Genomic DNA, 19893 nt, shown 5'->3' with positions numbered 1-19893 from the left:
TGTAAAGATGAGCCCCATTTATATTCTCCTTGCTGATAATCATTTGTTTCGTTTTGTGGGTATTAATGTTTAGTCCGTACTGTTGACTGTACTCGTTTATTCTGTTCATTAGCCTCTGAAGTCCCTCTAAACTATCTGCTATCACCATGGTGTCGTCGGCATATCTAACATTGTTTACTCTTTCACCATTTAGAAGGATGCCTTCGTCTATTCCGTAAAGAGCCTCGTTAAAAATTTTCTCTGAGTACATATTAAATATCAACGGCGATAGGATACATCCCTGTCTAACTCCGCGTAATATTTTTATGTGATCTGTTTCTTCTCCGTTAATTTTCATGTATGCGGTCTGATTCCAGTATAGTTCTGAAATTATTCTGAGGTCTTTGTCATCCAGGTCTGCTTCTTTTAAAATGTTTATCATCTTTTGATGTTGAACTCTGTCAAATGCCTTTTCATAGTCGATCAAGCACGCGTATAGGTCGCAGTTAACGTCCCTGCATCTTTGAATCAGTACCTGTACTCCGAAAAGTGCCTCTCTGGTACCCACTGCGTTAATGAAGCCGAACTGTCTGTCCGATATTTGTTCCTCGCACTTCTTATAAATTCTGCCATGGATGACTCTAAGAAACAGTTTCAACATGTGGCTCATTAGGCTGATTGTTCGATATTCTTCGCACTTTTTAGCCCCCTGTTTTTTAGGTATCGCTATGAATGACCAAATGATATGTGAGTCCAATGGCTATCCATTATCAAAAAAAATTGGATAAGCTACAGCAGTCTTTGCAACGTTCACAAAATATGACAGCCAGTCAGCAAAAAGCTTACAATTAATCCAGCCATTTTTCGAGTGCTTTTAGACACAATGCCCCCAAAGGTCCATTCTCTGTAAAGTCACTTGTCTTCTTTGTGTGTGTGGGGTACCTAAATAAGCATGTGTGGGATATAATTACTCGCAGATCTCATACAAAAGACCGTGGTTAAGGTTCTGCCTCTTTCACCAGAAAATTGTATCTAAAAACATTCACATAAATTAACATTAATAAGTACCTCGATAAACTGCTTACCCCATAATCCAACTGAGAGAAAGTCATCTATAAGTATATATAGTATTATAGTAAATTCAATAATTTAGATAAATTTAATCAAATAAGTATATTTTACAATGTTTACTACAACCATATGATTTCCATAAGAAATAATAAGTAGTGACAAAAGAAGTAAAAACAAATTTCGTATATCATTTCTTTCTTATTTGTAGTGTAGATAAAGTTTTTTAAATTTTTACTAAGTACCTAGATAGATTCTTATTTTACAACAAACATATCGTTTCTATAACATATCAGAAACTGTTGTAATAAATAATTATTGTTTTCTCTAAAAGCACACATCCCATAAGACGACGACAGACTCTATTCGATTTAGTATGCGGATAACAGAAATGCAAAGAGATGGTTTAGTTTCTGGTCTATCGGTCGGTAATCACTATGTTTTGGTCACGCCCACCATAACTATTCAAATGTTTAAGAAAATATAAAACGAGAATGTTTTATATAAAATATTAGTATAATAATAATGCTCTTGTATGATAATAACGTAGTAACTATATTTTAAACAATTTAAATACATATTATATTAAAATAATTCAATTAATAATTGTTTTTTTTACTAGCGTCACCTACTAACATTGCAACCAAGTTTTGTTGTATATTTCTGCTGCACTGTTGCCAAGCATACGTTATTTACTTGTGAGAGCCCAGCATGCATTAAACGTTGTTAACAAATTAATTACAGGTAGTAGTTATTTAAAAATTATATAACTAGGACAAAAATACACGAATAGTATTTATTATACTATTAGATTTTAATCACTTCTAATTCTAATAAAATTTATAATACACAGTTTTGGTTAGAAACTACAAATATTTTATGAGATTGTCAACACTGTTAGGAGAACAGTCTTCGTCGCCTTGACGACTTACGGGTTTCTGTGTTTAGTGTCCTTACGCGTTAGCGTTTACAAATTACCGGCCTTGTTACAGTTTCCTTCTTCGCTGTTTGGCAGCTTCAGCATACATTGCGTAGATGACACACAAGTCAGCCTAAATATTAAATACTAAAAAATATTTTTTAAAATGTTATCATCATCGTCAAGCCATTATTTTGTGGGCGTATACAAGTATAAGGTAGAGAGAATGACGTCGCAGACGGACCTAAAATTGGAAGATCTTCATGCGTTTCTGTTCTCCGGATACTAAATCTTGCAGATAGGAAATGTTTGTAAGGTGTGTTTTCAAAAGTTCCGTTTTTAGTTATAAAGAGACGCGATAGAGAGAAAGAATATTTATTACAGGTAATTAGGATAGGGTCTTGGAACCTTGAAAAGTTTACAGGGAAGTGTGTGGAGTTAATAGATGCGACTAAAAGAAGAACAATACAAATTGCTTACGTTCAAGAGATTAGGTGGAAAGGATAAAGAGCGCAAGAACTAGGTGAAGGATACAAATTGTGGTATGTAGGGAAAACTAACACTACGAATGGAGTTGGCGTAATTGCTGACGGTGAAATGAAAGATAGAAGTTGTATAATCGAGTCATAGCATAATCTTCTTCTTTTTATATCGACATGACTCTGTCTGTTTTTCAATGTGCCTCCAGTAAGTTGTCGTTCCATCGTTTTCGTGGTCTTCCTACTGATCGTCTTCCTATTGGGGAACCGTCTCTTGCCGTCTTTACTACTCTATTTGCCGGCTTATATGATCGTTCCATTCTACTCTTCTATTTCTTACCCTATTTCTTACTAAATCTATATTGGAATCAAACAGCCCACATGAAGAATGGACATAATGGTGAGTGAAAACGTAACCATTTCGAGAGGGGTTAGACAGGGCTATATTCTTTCGCCACTGCTTTTCAACCTGTACACGGAACAAATATTTCTAGAGGCACTGGAAGAGTACAACGAGGGCATCAAGAATAATGGCGTACCAATAAGTAATTTTCGATATGCAGATGATACTGTTATACTGGCCGATAACATCGAAGATTTACAGATGTTGCTAAATAGAATAAATACAACTGGCAACCAATTTGGACTGAAGATCAATAGAAAGAAAACTAAATTTATGGTCAGTAAAAAGAACATTCAACATATCGACCTGAATATTGAAACCGAACGTATTGAAAGAGTACACCGATTTAAATATCTTTGATATACAGTAAATGATAAGTGGGACCCAGACGTAGAGATAAAGATCCGAATTGAAATAGCAAGATCCAAATTCATCAAAATGAGAAAGCTCTTAAGCAACCGCCACCTAAGCGTTAACCTCCGATGGCGCGCCACGAAATGCTACGTACTCTCTACGCTACTTTACGGAGTTGAAGGGTGGACGTTAACAGCAGCAACTATAAAGAAGTTAGCGGCTCTATAAATGTGGCTGTATCGACGCATACTGAGAATATCTTGGACAGACAGAGTGACCAACACAGAGGTATTAAGACGAATGGGTAAAGAGATGGAATTGTTAACAACTGTTAAAAGGAGGAAAGCGTCATACCTGGGCCATGTGTTCCGTAATGATAAGTACAGTCTGCTACAGCTTATCGTGGAAGGCAAGATTGAAGGTAGAAGAAGGTTTGGGCAGAAAGAAGAAATCCTGGCTGAGAAACTTGAGAGAATGGTTTCAAATACCAGAAGCTGCGAACATAATACATGCGGCACAAAACAGAGAAACCTATCGTTTGATGGTCGCCAACCTTTGGTAGAAGACGGCACATAAAGAAGAATTTCTTACCCAGTTTTTGATGTTCTCCACCTTGCATCTACGTCGTGCGTCGTATATCTGTACTTCTAGCTCTGTCCCATAGTGTCTTATCATCAATTTTTCTAAGTGTTTTCATCTCTGCTGTTTCTAACAACCATTTTTGTCCTCTCTGTGTCAGGTCTTGTTTCTGCCGCGTATATCATTATTGGTCTAATGACTGTTTTGTAAATTCTGCCTTTCGTTTCTTTCCCGATATTTTTATTTCTCCATATTGTTTCATTTAGGCAGCCTGCGGCTCTGTTTGCTCTATTCACTTGATCTTCCACTTCGGTTTCGAGCTTTCCGTACCTAGATAATGTGATGCCTAGATATTTAAACTCCATCACTTGTTCTATTATCTGACCTTCCAGCTCTAATTTACATTTTAGTAAATTTGCTGTTGGAACCATGCATTTTGTCTTTTTTGGGGAAATGAACATGTTATCATGAAAATATCGAATTCTTCAACTCGTTATGCAGGGTAAAGTATTTGGCAGAAGAGGACCGGGACGCCGTCGTATCTCATGGTTGAAAAATCAGTCAACAAAACCGGACCGGATAGGGCACTGAAGAAGAAGAAGAACATGTTAAATTTTCTGGCGGTTATATTAAATTGGTGCAGCATACGTTGTAAATCATCTTCACTTTGAGAGAGTAGTATTGCGTCGTCTGCATAGCAGATTATTTTAAGTTGTTTTTCTCCCATTTGCTATCCTTTTTAGTTCTTACTTTTTTTATTATTTCGTCCATAATCAGGTTGAACCATAGAGGAATCAGGGAATCTCCCTGTCTTATCCCATTGCCAGCTTCAATAGGGTCGGTTAGTTCTTCTTCTACTTTTACTTTTATTGTGTTGTTTTGGTAGATATTTTCGATCGTTTAGATTATTCCTAGAGGTATCTCTCTTGCATACAGTAAGTGGATAACGTCTTTGAATTTGACCCTGTCAAATGCCTTTGTAAGGTCCACGAAACATAGATATGCCGGTTTGTTGTATTCTAATGATTTCTCTTGCACTTGCCTCATTATAAATATAGGTATTGGTACATGATCTTCCCAACCTAAAACTTTGTTGTTCTTCAGTGTTATAATTTTGTTCAATTTATTTGCTATCACTTTGGTTGTTAATTTTAGTGTTGTGTTTAATAGATTAATTCCTCTGTAGTGTTCCGGGTCCGATTTGTCTCCCTTTTTGAAAAGAGGTATTAGGTAGGATGCTTGATCTCCATTCTTGAGGAATTCTGTTTTGTTCTATTATTTTTTGGATTAGTTTTAATAGTTGTTTGGTCAGATCTGGTCCTCCGTACTATAGGAGTTCGTTCGGTATTCTATTCTCTCCTGGTGATTTCTTCCTCTTCCTCAATATTTATTTCTTCGTTTGTCGTCACTTCTGGTGTTGGTGGTTCATTATCGTCACCTTTAGCAAATAGGGATCGAAAGTAGTCTACCCATGTTTCCTTCTGAATGTGTCTCGTTTTTATTAGTTCCTTTATCTCTTTTCTTTGTCCTCCGATCATTCTCCATATTTCTTTTTGTGTTTCGTAGAAATCGTGTTCCATCTGTTTTGAGAAACTCTGCCAGTGTTCCTTTTTTACTTGTCTAACTAAAGTATTTGTTTCATTTCTGATTCGTCTATAGTGGTTGTATGTCTGTTGCGTTTGTTGTGTTCTGTATTGTAAAAAGGCTTTCTTTTTAAAATTTCTTCTTTTCTTCACATTTTGTCTTTACTTCCTCTCTAAACCATGGTGTTTTCTTTTTTGATATGTTAGTGTTCGTTACTTTCCTCTCTCCAAGTGATTCTGTTGCTGCGTTAATTATGTTATTTTTAGTATTTTTCAGCTTTCATCGGTGTTATCGTTTTCTAATATTTCATTCCCAGCGATCTTCTCTGATATTCTTTTCTTGTATAATTATTCCGCGGATTTCGTATTTAGTCCTTCGACTTTGATTTTTGTTTGTGTTGGCGCCGCTCTCTTGGGTGGGAAGTATTTCAGGTTGATTCTTATTTTACATAATACTAGGCTATGGTCACTACCTACATCTGCTGAGTTGAGGCATCTTACGTCGATTATTTTCGATGGATGTATATCTCTGTTGGTTATAACATAATCTATCATAGATCTTTGTCCACGGGTGTTATGAAATGTATATTTGTGTTGTTCTTTGTGGTCAAAAAATGTGTTGTTTATTCAAGCATATTATTATAGCATTATTCATAGCGTAATGTAAGTGAAATTTGTACTTGATAAAGAAGTATTGAATGTTTTGTATGTGCATGCTCCTTAAACAGGGAAGAAAGCTTTCTGTGATCAATTATGAGACATACTGAGTAATAAAAAGCTGCTATCAAGAAGAGAAAGCTGCAGTTATTCGGACATGCAATGAGAGGTCTCAAATATAGGTTGTTATAAAATAATATGCAAGGGAAAATAGCAGGCAAACGCAGTCCAGGACGAAGAAAGACTTCATGCTATTTAGGGTGACAGTGAAATTAAGATAGCTATAATGGTACCCAATGTTCTGACATGACATACTGCATGAAGAAGAAAACATCACAACGGAAAACATCACCAACAGGCTAAGGAATCAAAATGTAAATAAAGAAGACTACCAGACAGATATAGACTACTGGACCAGAATAAAGGAAGATTATATCTTCCTTTATTCTGGTCCAGTAATATTATTAAAGCAGCAGCAAAAGATGAAAAAGGAACAGAAAATTGTGCCCGTAAAAATCATTGTTTGACGATGAATGTAAGAATGCAACAAAAGAAAAAATGAAGCCTGCAGAAAGATGCTTACCCGACAAACTAGAACAACTGTAAAGAATTAGTGGACAAAGAGAAGAGAAGAAAAGAGTATGCACAAAAGAAAAAACGAAACCACTTAAATAAGGAACTTAAACATATAGAAAACCTCGACAGAGAGAAAGAATTTAGAGCATTCTATAAGAAAGTTAACATCAACTTAAAAGAATTCAAGACAATCACCAGTCAATGCAGAAGTCAGAATCGTGACCTATTAACAACAAGGAAAGATGTATTGAGTAGATAGGTGGAATATTTTAGCCAGGTACTTAATATAGAGGAAGAAGAAAACCTGGAAGACGAAAGAGATGAGGTAAGCGGAACAGACGAGAAGAAGGACGAACCACCAACAATCCTTGAAGTTAAAGATGCAATTAAAAAACTAGCCATAAACAAATCACCTGGAATAGATAATCTCCCAGTTGAACTATACAAGTAATGTGGCGACGATATTATAATGGGACTACAGCAGCTCATAAAAGAAATATATACACATAAATCCCTCCACAGTGATTGGAATATTGGAATACTTTGCACGATAAACAAAAAAAGGAGATATCTTTAAATTCTCTAACCACAGAGCTTTGAAATGCAGCGTATAAAATATTTTCCACAGTACTATGTCACCGTATGGCACAAATGCAGAACGAATAGTAGGAAAATATCAGGCTGGTTTCAGAGGTGGTAAATCGACAATTCATCAGATTGCAACGTTGAGACAAATTCTAAAAAACACTGGAATATGGCATAGATACGTACTCATCACGTATTTATAGACTACAAAGCTGCATACGACTCTGTAAATAGAAGAGAAATGTTCAAAGCAATGAAAAGGCTAGCAATACCAAATCAGTTGGTAAATTTAACAAAACTAACTCTTGAAAAAGTTGAATGTGGAGTACGAATTTAGAGGGAACTGTATGCTGATGATATCAATATTGTTGGGAGAACGGAAAACGTTGTTCGAGAGGCGTATGTAACACTAATCTACTTGAATGGTTCGGGTGTAGTAGGCGCGCTGCTAACAAAGTCGCAGTGGCCATGATGATTTCCAATCTCCGCTAGGAGTGGCACGAGAAGAAGAAGATGTAACACTAAAAGAACCAGGTACACAAATGGGTTTAATAATAAACACCAGAAAACGAATTGTATGAACATAAACGTGCCACCACAAATACTACGGCCACTTGTTATAGAAAACGACGTCATCGAAGTAGTGAACGAATTTGTATACCTGGGAGTGCTTGTTAACACTGAAAATAATACTACCGCAGAATTTGCACGCCCAACAGGTGCTGTTTTGGGCTCAATTTGCTTATTAAATCCTCGATTATATCGAGAAATACAAAAGTAAAACTCTACAAAGCAAAAATACGCCCAGATCTAACATATGGTTCAGAGACCTGGACTCTAACAAAGAGTAATGAAAACATGTTAGGATGTTTGAAAAGAAAAGTAGTAAGGCGAATCTTTGGGGCAGTGAATGACAATGGAGTGTGGAGAAGACGATACAACTTCGAACTTTATAGAATATACCATGAACCAGATATCGTAAAACATATTAAGATACGACGTCTGAGGTGAACAGGGCATGTATTGCAGATAGAACATGAGAAATATGGGAATACGTGCTTGGCGGAGAACGGCGATGGGTAAGGACGTCTGGAGAAAACTTCTTGAGGAGGCTAGGACCCACACAGGGTTGTAAAGCCAGAATGATGATGATCAGAAACGATAGGTTTTTTGTGAAAAATGATTTAATTAGACAATACAAAAAGTATATTAAATTAATTTAGAAAAAATGTTTGCATATTAAATTAACTCTATAAAAAAATTTGACCATAGAAGAAAATCTTCTAAAAAGTTTATTTTTACAATTATTTTAGTTAAAGTTAATATCCTGTAAAGCACCTTGTAAGTTAACGTCCTTCTTTTTGCATTTTTTGTGTTTTTAAAGATTGTTTTGTTAACAGTGCGAGAGTGTATTAGATACTATTTTCTTTTAGTCTTCAGTTCAGGGATACACTTATATCATTTAGTGTAACAGTTTTCTTCTTCTTTAGGTTATTTTCTTTTTAATTTATTTATTTCCTTGTATTCTCCACCATTATTCTTTAAATTTCTTCTTTCTTCCATCATGTCTAGAATTTTCTCTGTCATCCAACTTTTCTTTGCTTGCATTCTTTTGTAACCTAAAAAATTTTGTGAAGCCTTATGTATAATATTTTTGATGTTTTCCAATTGTTCTTCCACCGCTTTCTTTTTCATTTTTTGCTGATATTGAGTATTCATTTTGTAGTAGTTTCTTTTGCAATTTTTCTCCAGTTGTATTATTAAGTAGTTTCAATATTATATCCAACGTATTTTGTAGGTCTAGAGATCAGTTTACCTTTGAACCTTTTTTTTTTCATCTAGGGGGGGTCTGGAATCTTCAAAAGACATCTCAGTCCAGGACGCCGCCTGACTAACTTTAGTGCAGGATTCGTTCTTCGTACTCCCGGCGATAGTTCCCGAGGTACTTTAAAATGCCCTCTCGTCGCCGAGTCAGTTTTGGGGATGAACAATATTTAAAAGTTGATTTGACAAAAGTCATTTGGGTTGGTGGCAATATTGAAGCAGCAAATCTTTTCAGAATAGGCAAGGACAACCAGACCTGCGAATTTCAACGACGAATAACACTTGCTTGGGCAGCGTATGGTTCACTAAGAGACATCTTTAAGAGCAACATACCGATAGCTATGAAACGGAAGACATTTGACTCATGCGTTCTTCCTATTATGACATACGGAGCAGAAACTCTCACGTTCACAAAAACAACAGCACTAAAAATGCGAGTGACACAAAGGCGCATGGAAAGATCAATTCTCGGCGTGACAAAAAAAGACAAAATAAGGAATCAAGACTTAAGGAAAAGAACAGGTATCAGTGATGTCGTCGAACGTATAGCCAAGCTGAAATGGAATTGGGCAGGTCACATAGCGAGATTGAAAGACACAAGATGGACCAGAAAACTAATTGACTGGCGCCCAAGAGAAGACAAACGCAGCAGAAGACGACCACCAACACGCTGGATGGACGACATTGGACGAATATCCAAGAAATGGCAACAAGAAGCACAGAACCGTGAAGAGTGGCGAAAAATGGGAGAGACCTATGTCCAGCAGTGGACAGAAGAGGTTGCATGATGATGATGATGAAATCTTTTCCATAACCTACTTATGAAAACTTTAAAACTTTAACACATACGGAAATGTTCGAGCTATTTTTCGACGATGACTTGGTAAGATTTTTGATAGCGGAAACTGAATGGTATGCAAAACAGAAAAATATTTTCGATCTCAACGCCAGCATTGAAGAAATGCGAGTTTTTCTTGCCATTCTAATTCTATCAGGTTATTACACTCTTCCTGATAAAAAATTTATTGGGACTTATATTGAGATATGGGTAACATGTTGGTCAAAGAAGCCATTCAGAGAGACAGATTTTTTACTATTTTCCGGTACTTGAACTGTGCGGATAATGATAATTTAAATCCTCGTGACAAATTTGCCAAACTACGACCCGTAATGAAAAAGTTGCAGGATAAATTTATGCAATAGTACCTATGTTCCTCAAGAAGAACTGTGCTGCGATGAATTCATGATAAAGTATTATGGAAAGCATTCATGCAAATCAGAATGCCCACTCTCAGATGCCGCCTTTGAAGTTTGTCAGCACGCGATCGCCATATTTTAAACGGAAACATGGACTCGAATTGAAAAATTTGTGACAAACTACGACAGAACTGTAATTTAAATTTTCAGAGGTGAAAAAAGGATGAAAAACAAAGAGGTGAGTTTGATTCAGTAGTTGAACAGGAAAACGGGATAATATTAGTAAGGTGGGCAGATAACAGTATAGTGACCATCGCATTAACCTCATATGGAGTTTCACCTGTAAAAAAGAACATAAACATAGGCAGACCTCAAGTTTGCTAAATATAATTCCGCAATGGGAGACACTGATCTTCTGGACGAAAGCATATCCATATATGGTATAGGAATGGTATAGGACTCCGTGGAAAAAAATGGTGGTGGTGCTTTTTTACTTGGGTAATTGACTGTTCAGTGCAAAACAGTTAGAATTTAAAAAGAAAATCAGGTGATACTATGACGCAACTTCAGTTCAAGCGAGATATTGTGAAAACATATTTGTCAAGGATACAGAATACGGCAAGTATAAATATCTCCAGTAGATCGTTCAGCAGAGTTTCCGATGAAGTGCATTTTGACAAGAAGAGGTGTGCGGCTGAAAACTGCAAATCCATCATGCATACAATGTGTACTAAATGCAAGGTTGGACTACCTATGTATAAGTTGCAACGTTAATTTTCACACACGATTTTAATTTAATATTCACTTTTGTAACTAATTAAAATCAATTCATGTTTTCTAGCATGTGCTTATTTTTGATCCTATAGGAGACTAGTGTTGCCATATGGCAACATACTGTTTTGAGAAAAATAAATAATAATTATTTCTTGTTGTTTTAAGCAGAACTAATCCTTCTGAATTGTAAGTTACATATATTTGGCGCAGCTGAGTGGTATTCATTGGAATCTCGTATTTATAGTCAGCATATAACATGTATACTTTTTTTGTATTAATTTCTTCTTAGGTGTATTTATTAAAAAAATATTTTAACATAAAAGTTTATACTTCCTATGTTCCTATTTGCTCATCAAAGCGCTAAACGGTTGCTAAACCACGCTAAACGTTTTTTGGGCTGTCATGTGAATGTCAAAATAAAGAAGGTGTCATGTCAGTCAATCATTACTGTCACCGCTCAGCTGTGTAAAATCCTGAAAAATTGATTTTGATTAAAAATGAGGGGTGTCCAATAGTTACAGAGTAGATGAAAACAACTACATTATCACCGAATAGAAGGGACATCTTTTAACTTTAACGGATTTTTAACATTAAGTAAAATGGCTATGTATAAACGTTTCCGTGTATATGAAAAATCGGATCCTCCCAGTCCCCATAGTGTTCTCCTAGAACGTAAAGGAGAAGAAAATACGCTATTATTTGAATCCCAAGCAGTGGCAGTGCTTTGTAAGTACCTAAAATTACGCTCATTTATAAGTAGTGTAATATCTAATATTTTACAAATTTTGAAATCAAAACAAAGGGTAAAATATTTTGCATTAAGTACTTCATATTATATGATCAGCACTTTTGCATCGTCTTTCTGTTCCCTGACATTTCTTTAATGTCCAATTTAATAAATTTTGCTTCTTTAGAAATTTTTCATGCCAATACTTTGATATTTTATTAATTCTGTTGTATTAAAATTAAAATTTTGCTTCCAGTATATCATTATTGTCATTTATTTTACCAGGACAAATTATAATGTGGCATATTATTTTGCTATTATTAATCCTTTTGTTTATTTTATGATTCCATGTTTTACTTCACCTGTTATTAATTAGTTTTTAATCCTTTTATTGGCTCTAAAAGTTATGGTTTATTTGTGCATATCATTTTAAAACCCTAAAAGTTGTTAAAAATTCTGTTTGTGAAGAGCAAATATTTACATTAATTATTACAGTTGCAGCTAATAAGACAAGAGAAATTTTGCAATTTTTTGGATTTTTTATCATTTTTAAATAATGGGTAAACCCAATCAATGACTTACAAACTTACATCTTAATTTTTGAAACACGTCCCACTTTTTTGCCAATGATAAATTTTAATTGTATCTATTACATTATTTGTTATGTTTTGTAGCTGTCCAAGAAACAGAGGCTGTAAAAAAGCAGTATACAAAAATCATAGATGCTTATGGCTGTTTAGGTGTTCTCCAGCTAAATGCTAGTGATACTACTACACTTTACTTGGTTATGATAGTAGGATGTTTTTCTGTGGGAAAAATGGGAGACTCTGAGATATTTCGTATAACCCAAACCCAGTTTGTACCGTTACATTACTCACAGAATGAAGATAGGGTTGCAGAAGTAAGTTTCTCAAATCTATAATTTATCTGTCCAGATTGACCAGATTGAAATTGTCATTTGTGTAGAGCTTTGTTATATTGTTATTATAGTAGAGAATGGAGGGAATGGAATTTTGAAATAAAGCAAATATAAGGTTACTATTATTCTTGATTTATTGATTTGTTCAGAGGTAAATGGTCAAAAGTGGAAATCACAAAAAAAAAACAATATATTTTAGAATTTGTGTTATCAAATTAAAATAAAGAAAACTTCTATTTACTTCAAAATATTTATAAGGACTAAAAAGATATGCAGACCCATTAGTTTATCATATTTGAACTCAGCAGTGTCATATTTTAGCCTAGTTTTAAAAGCAAAGCTTAGTGGAAAGATGGATCTTAATTAAACTAATGTAGGCTCAAATGAATGGATATATGTAAGAAACAATTCCATATTCAAACTTAAAGCAATTAGTCAACTATTAAGTAAATGACTCAATATCAAACATTTCATCTGGCAATTGGCAAAAAGCTATGACATGTCATATCAGGGGAAGAAAAGTTTTAGAAACTCGATATGATAAACTAGAAATATATTTTACTATTCTTTTTGGTAAACCTTTTATAGCTTTTGATAAACATTCCAGAAACATACTATTTCGTTTTTTGTATATTCAATATATTTTAAAAGATTTTATATATATATATATATATATATATATATATATATATATATATATGTATATATATATATATATATATATGTATATATATATATATATATATATATATATATATATATATATATATATATATATATATATATATGTAACCTATTGTGGACCTGGTGAAGGTTAATTGTTATATATATGATTCTGATAAGGCAATTATATTATTAATGAGATAACACTAAATAGATAAGTCTATTTTTATGCAACATATGTTGATTTTCAAATAGGTACAATATCAATTTTATTTGTCATCAAATAATTATAATGAACATATGTATGGATTAATACAGATATTACAGACAAATAAATAGAAGAAAAAATTGATTTATAAAAGGAGAAAAACAAATAAATGCAAGAATAAAAAACTTACAAAAAGTATATATCCAGAGGGAAGGAAATTGGTCTCTTTAAAAAATACTATCCTTATGGACAGTTTCTAAAATATTGCAAAGGGGCATTCACGTATTATGTAATGTAATTTTTGAAGATTTTTGCCATTTTTACCTGATATTAACAATTATAAAGGGAAAAGTATCGCATTTGTGGCAATAATAAGTAAAAAAAGAGATTTCTAATTCGTAATAATAAACTTTTACTATCGATCTTACAATTTTTTATGTTTTCCCTACTTGCCCTATTTGTACATACATTTTTAGCTTTATCTCTTGTTATTCTCATAAATTCTTTTATTTTGATTTGTTTTTAATTAATAGTCATAGTCATAGTCATCTTTATTGATCCTTTAAGACATTCAAAATAAATGTATAGGATACGTCACTACAGAATTTGGTATAAAAAACATTAATGTGTAGAATACAATATTCACAGTGTAAAAAAAAATTGACAAAACATAAAATATATAAAATAACATTTTTACAAGTAAAATATGAAGCTATTGCAGTTTGTCCTCAAGATATTCATTTATAGAATAATATGCTTTTCTTAAGAGTAAATCTTTAACATTTTTTTTAAATTTAGAGATAAGTGGTATTTCTTTCACAGTTTTTGGCAAATGATTGTATAAGGTCAGTCCCATATATCTGAAGCAATTTTGAAATTTGGATGTTCTGTGTTTAGGAACTCGTAAAGATTCAGCACTTCTTGTATTGTAGTAGTGATTGTCTGAATTTACTGGAAATTTCCTCTTTGACATAAAGTAAACATTTATAGATATATAGGCAGTAGAAAGTTAAAATTTGATGTTTAATAAAAACTGGTTTACAAGACTGTTGATAATCCAAATTAAAAATTTTACGGATAATTTTTTTTTGGTTAATGAACACTTTGTTACTATCTACTGAGTTCCCCCACAAAATTACATTGTAGCACATGTGGCTGTAAGCAAGGCTATAATAAACGTTCATTAATGCCGAGATGGGTAGTGTGTTTTTAATTCTAGATATAGCATAAAAAGCTTTATTCAATTTCATGTTCACTGAATTCACTTGCTCTGACCATTTGAGATTACAATCAATGAATACACCCAAAAACTTTGTAGAGTGAGTGGAAGATAACATATTGTTTCTATCGTGGATGGTTAAGTGGATGAGTTGTATGAATGAAAATAAATAATTTGCGTCTTGTCAATGTTTAATATTAGTCTGTTGGTATTACACCAGCGTATAAAGCAGTCAACAACAGTCTTCATTGTCATTTTTAATTCCTCTAGTGTACGTGCAGAGACTATTAACAAGGTATCATCAGCAAACATTGATATTATAAGTGCCCTTATGTGATCTGGTAGGTCATTAATAAAAATTAGGAATAATAATGGTCCCAGCACGGATCCCTGTGGTACTCCTTTATTTGTCGTGTATGGTTCTGAGCTTGATTCTTTCATCTTAACAACACTCTTCCTGTCACTTAAGAAATTTATTATCCATTCTAGAAATATCCCTCTAAAACCAACGTTATATAATTTATTGCGAATAAATGTTATGTCTAAGCAGTCAAGCACGTGATAGATCAAAAAATAGTCCTGCCACGTGGTTTCTACTATCTAATTCATCATAAATACGCTCAAACAAGCTGCATGCAGCCGTGAGTGTTGACTTTTTTGATCTAAAGCCGTGTTGGGTTGGAGTTAATAAATTGTATTCTTCTATAAAATTTAACATTCTGTTATATACAACCTTCTCTATTACTTTTGAAATTATGCTAAGGACAGATACTGGTCTATAATTTGAAATATCATGAGGGTCATTCTTTTTGAAGATTGGAATAACTTTTGCCATTTTAAATATGGATGGAAATTGGCTGGTTGTTATTGAGAGATTAACTAAATGGGTTAAAGGAATCGATATATGATCACTTATCAGTTTTATTATTTTTACAGATATGTTATCAATACCAGTACTAGGCTTATTTTTTAGTTGATCGATTGTATTTTTTATTTCAATTGGAGTTACGGGTAAAAAGAAAAATGTTTTGTTACACATTTTTGAGGTACTACAAGAAGAAGGTAACGATGTGCCAAAATGAGTTTGAAGATTGTATTCTGTAATTGTAGCAAAATATGAGGCAAACGAATTAGCAATATCACAAGACTTGGTAATAATTTTATTATCATAATGTAGAATAATATCAGACCTGTTCTTTTGCCTACCAGTTTCACTGTTTACTAAATTCCAAATTGGTTTTGGTATATTGTAAGATTGATTAATTAAGTCACTATGAAAGTTTTTTTAGTATTTATTAATAGAGAATTATATTCTTTTTTTGCCTGTTTATAGGTATCTTGAGACTCGAGACTCCCTATATTTTTTGCTATCCAGTGTAGATTTTTTAGTTTTTCACTAGCGTGTCTTACCTCATTTGTTACCCATGTAGCCTTATTTGTTTTGTGTGCTTTATACCGTGTTTTTATTGGACAATATAAATTTAGATTGTAATCTAAAATGCTAACAAATGAATTTGTGGCATATTCAGCATTCAATTGTGAATAAACTTCATCAAAAACTGTAGCAGAAATCCCTGCTTTAAACATCCGCATATTTTCATCTGACATATCCCTGTAACTGATGGGTTTTTTATCTTTTTTCGATACTTTATTGGCTTGCAAATTTACACTAAGTGAAAATACTTTATGGTCACTGAAGTGTCCCTCGAACACATTTGATTTATAAAGATGTGGTCCGATATTTGTCAATATGTAATCCAATTTTGTAGATGATGTTTTACCTACTTTATCTACGAAAACTCTTGTAGGAGCCTCAGATGTGACTCTCAGATTATAACTAACTAAAAACTCATTAAAAGATTGCTTATTATTAGACATGACAAGATAATCAATGTTTAGATCCCCACAAATATAAATATCATGATATGACTTACTGCATAGCTCCAATATATTATGTAATTTACACAGAAAACTCTGAACTTCTCCTGATGGCGAACGATAAACACTAATAACACAAATTTTCCTATTGGCTATAAACAGAGAAATCGCACAGCACTCACACACCATTTCTTCACTTAAGTTAGAGACATCTAATGTTTTGAATTTAATATCAGTTTTGATGTAGATGATGGATCCTCCATGGATATGGAACTTTCGACAAAAATAAGCGGCGATGTTGTATCCATTCAGGGTCATAAATTTGATGTTTTCTTCAGTACACCAATGTTCTGATAGACAAATTATATCGGGTGTTTCCTGCAATGTTAAGACTTCAAGTTTGAGTAACTTATTTGTCAAAGATTGAGCATTTAGTTGCAATATTTTTAAACAACTGTCTGGTGATGATAAAAGTAACGTTTCTCTTGGATTTACTTGACTAAAAAAGAGTCTGGTCTATCTTCTCCAGTTGACAGACCTCTATTATGATGCTCTCGATCTAAGAATCTTCTTCCTAACCTAAAGTTAAATCGTTCAATGCCAATTTTTTTTCGGCCAAAAAGCAGGATTGTAAATTTCTTCCCTTAAGTCAGGTAGTACACCTATCATAAAACATTGATTATCCCTTCTTTTATGGTCAGTTGGTAACAATTTTACTTGTATATTCTCACAGTTAGTCTTAGTTATTATGAAACTCTTGATGTGGTCCTCATTTTACACTATCCGGAACTTTTGAGATGAATAGCCACAATTTTTTGTCTGGTTTTTCGGATTTTCCATGGAAATCCTTATCACCAATTCCAGTTCCCATTATTTTCTTGCGTCTTGTTGTCACAATCTGATATCCTTCATCGTCGGCTTTATTCTCTGAACTCCCTGTTGTGATATGATTAAGATTTATTTTTGTGCTTTCCTCATTCTCAACAACTAAATTTGTAATGTAGTCACATGTTTGTTTGGTTTGAATTTCCATTAATTGTGCATTTAATTTGTTTGCAGTAATTTTTGAAATGCCCTGTATATTGGAATTCCTTTCAACATGTTTGGTGTTTTTATCATTAAAATTTTTATTTGAGTCAGTTTCATTGTTTGTTTTGTATTTAGAATTAGTCAACTGGACACTGGCCGTCTTATCTTCATTACCTTGAGTTTTTATTAAACCCTCATTAACAGTTGAGTTGGGTTTTTGTGAGATTCTGGTTCTGGTTATTTCTGATTTCAATAAATTTAATTTTTCTAGCAAGTGTTCATTATTTGATTTTAATAGATTATTGTTATTTAATAATAAATTGTACTTATCATCTTTTTCGGCTAACAGCCTTTTTAACCACTGATTTTCTATCGCTATGGCACTAGATGATTCGATGGGTTGTCCATCACTATTTTGGCAACAAATTACCCGTGAATCTCCTATCTTGAAGAATTTCACTTTGTTTTTCACAGCACATGAGATGTGATAACTATTTCCACATACTATACAAACGAGTATTTTATAGTACTCTTATAGTACTTATAGTACTCTTAAAATGAAATAACATATTTATTTCAACATTTGGTAATACAATTAGGAACCTAAATGAAATAAAACATTTTATTCAAAATAAAATCATATTCTTAACAATAATTAAAAATAAAATCAGAAGTATGTATGAAAGAAACAAGTTACTTCTACTCTATCCATGGGTTTTTCAGCCACTCAGACTGAATCCTTGCACCTGGAGAGCAAAAGAAGAGAGTTCCGCACTTGTTAAACCACTTGCATCAACTTTATCTTTGTCAAGACAACCAGCATCCTCAGACAATGCACATGGGACATGAAAAAAATCCCACATGTTGCACTTCTGTTCTTAAGGTCGTATTTTGCTGATGGAAAAAAAATCATGTCATCTGCTTACACCCTTCTAGTTTAGGCAACAGATTAATGGATAACCTAACAAGAAGTGGTGAAAACTTACATGATCATTTGTCTAACTGACTAGGTACCACAAGCTTGCTTGGGGTATGAACAGTTAAGCCAGGGTGGCTGCAGGAAAGCCAGAAAGACAGATTTCAATGCACTCCTCGAGCATCAACAGCACATTTAATTACTTGCAAGAAATATTGTGAAACACTGATTTGAGTGATATATCATGCTAGATTGGGTTCTGCTGGGTCTTGTAAGCTATCTTCAGGCTTTTGATATTCAGCTGTACCATCGTAGTTATCAATTTTCATTTCCTTCCAGACTTTGGCAAGTGTCTCTCCAGCATGCTAAAAATTGCGTTTTTCCAAATTATCACTAATAATTTCTTTGTTGTCGAGATGAGAATCAAAATGTTCATGCAGCAGAATGACGCTTAACAGTCGTTTGTTGAGAGGTACCATGCTTCGCTTAACTCAGTTTTATTCACTCTGCTCAGAAGCATTAGACGCTATTAAAATAGGGTCTATGTTGTACTTATTAATTTATTTTCAACAGGCTGCTGCCCAATAAGATTAACATTGTTTACAATAGTTATATTCCAATATACTTATTTAAAAGAAATTTTCAGTGCATATGATCACAAACTTAGTCACGTTATTTAGTTTTACATATCAAAATGTTGACTACCTATTTTACAGCCACTCAAATAAACACAAGCCTCAAACCAGAAATGAATTCGACCTTTGGTGTAAAAAAAATCTAGATCTGGGTGAATATTTGTCCATCTTAGTGCTCAAGATAAAAAATTATTATATGCATAGTTGGTTCTGTGAAGAACATAATAATTTAAAAAAAATATCCGTTACCCTCTTGGCACCATATTGGCATTTTATTTAAATTTGTTTTCATTTTGACAACGTTAAAAAGAAGATCTTAGCTTTATGGGAATTGAATTTAGTTTCAGACATTCTCTACTGCCATTTTATTTTATCTATCAAGTGTATGCTTGATAGATAAATATATATTTTTAGCCAATTTTCTTTATATAAGTAAACATTATTAGAATATAAAATTTATAAGGCAGAGAAAAACATTTTAAATATTTTTTAGGTAAGAAAACTGCTTAATTCTGGTACATTCTACTTTTCACATCCATGTGCTCCAGGAGGTACTCCCCTAGATCTAACTTTGTGTGCACAGAGAAGAAGTAAGACATCTAATACAGACCACAGATTTTTCTGGTTAGTATCTGTTATATGATTCTTCGTTTAACTGCCCTTTTCTATCAAAAGTCGTCATTAAAATATTTCCGTATGGATTTTTTTCTTTGAGTAACATT

At 33.3% G+C, this 19893-nt stretch overlaps 1 protein-coding gene across 1 annotated transcript in view; it reads left to right on the top strand.

Annotated features, from left to right (window-relative positions):
• Positions 1-11415: 11415 nt before the first annotated feature.
• Positions 11416-19893, top strand: part of Synj (synaptojanin) — a 37185-nt gene continuing 28707 nt past the window's right edge. The window contains exons 1-3 of the mRNA XM_072546746.1: positions 11416-11703; positions 12379-12605; positions 19665-19795. Of these exons, the coding sequence (XP_072402847.1) occupies positions 11577-11703; positions 12379-12605; positions 19665-19795 (485 nt within the window). The 5' untranslated portion in view covers positions 11416-11576. The remainder of the gene's footprint in view (positions 11704-12378; positions 12606-19664; positions 19796-19893) is intronic.

This window comes from Diabrotica undecimpunctata, chromosome 10 (assembly GCF_040954645.1).
Source record: "Diabrotica undecimpunctata isolate CICGRU chromosome 10, icDiaUnde3, whole genome shotgun sequence".
Lineage (NCBI taxonomy): Eukaryota > Metazoa > Arthropoda > Insecta > Coleoptera > Chrysomelidae > Diabrotica > Diabrotica undecimpunctata.
Note: the sequence above shows the minus strand (reverse complement) of the source record. Positions and strands in the feature narration are given on the sequence as shown.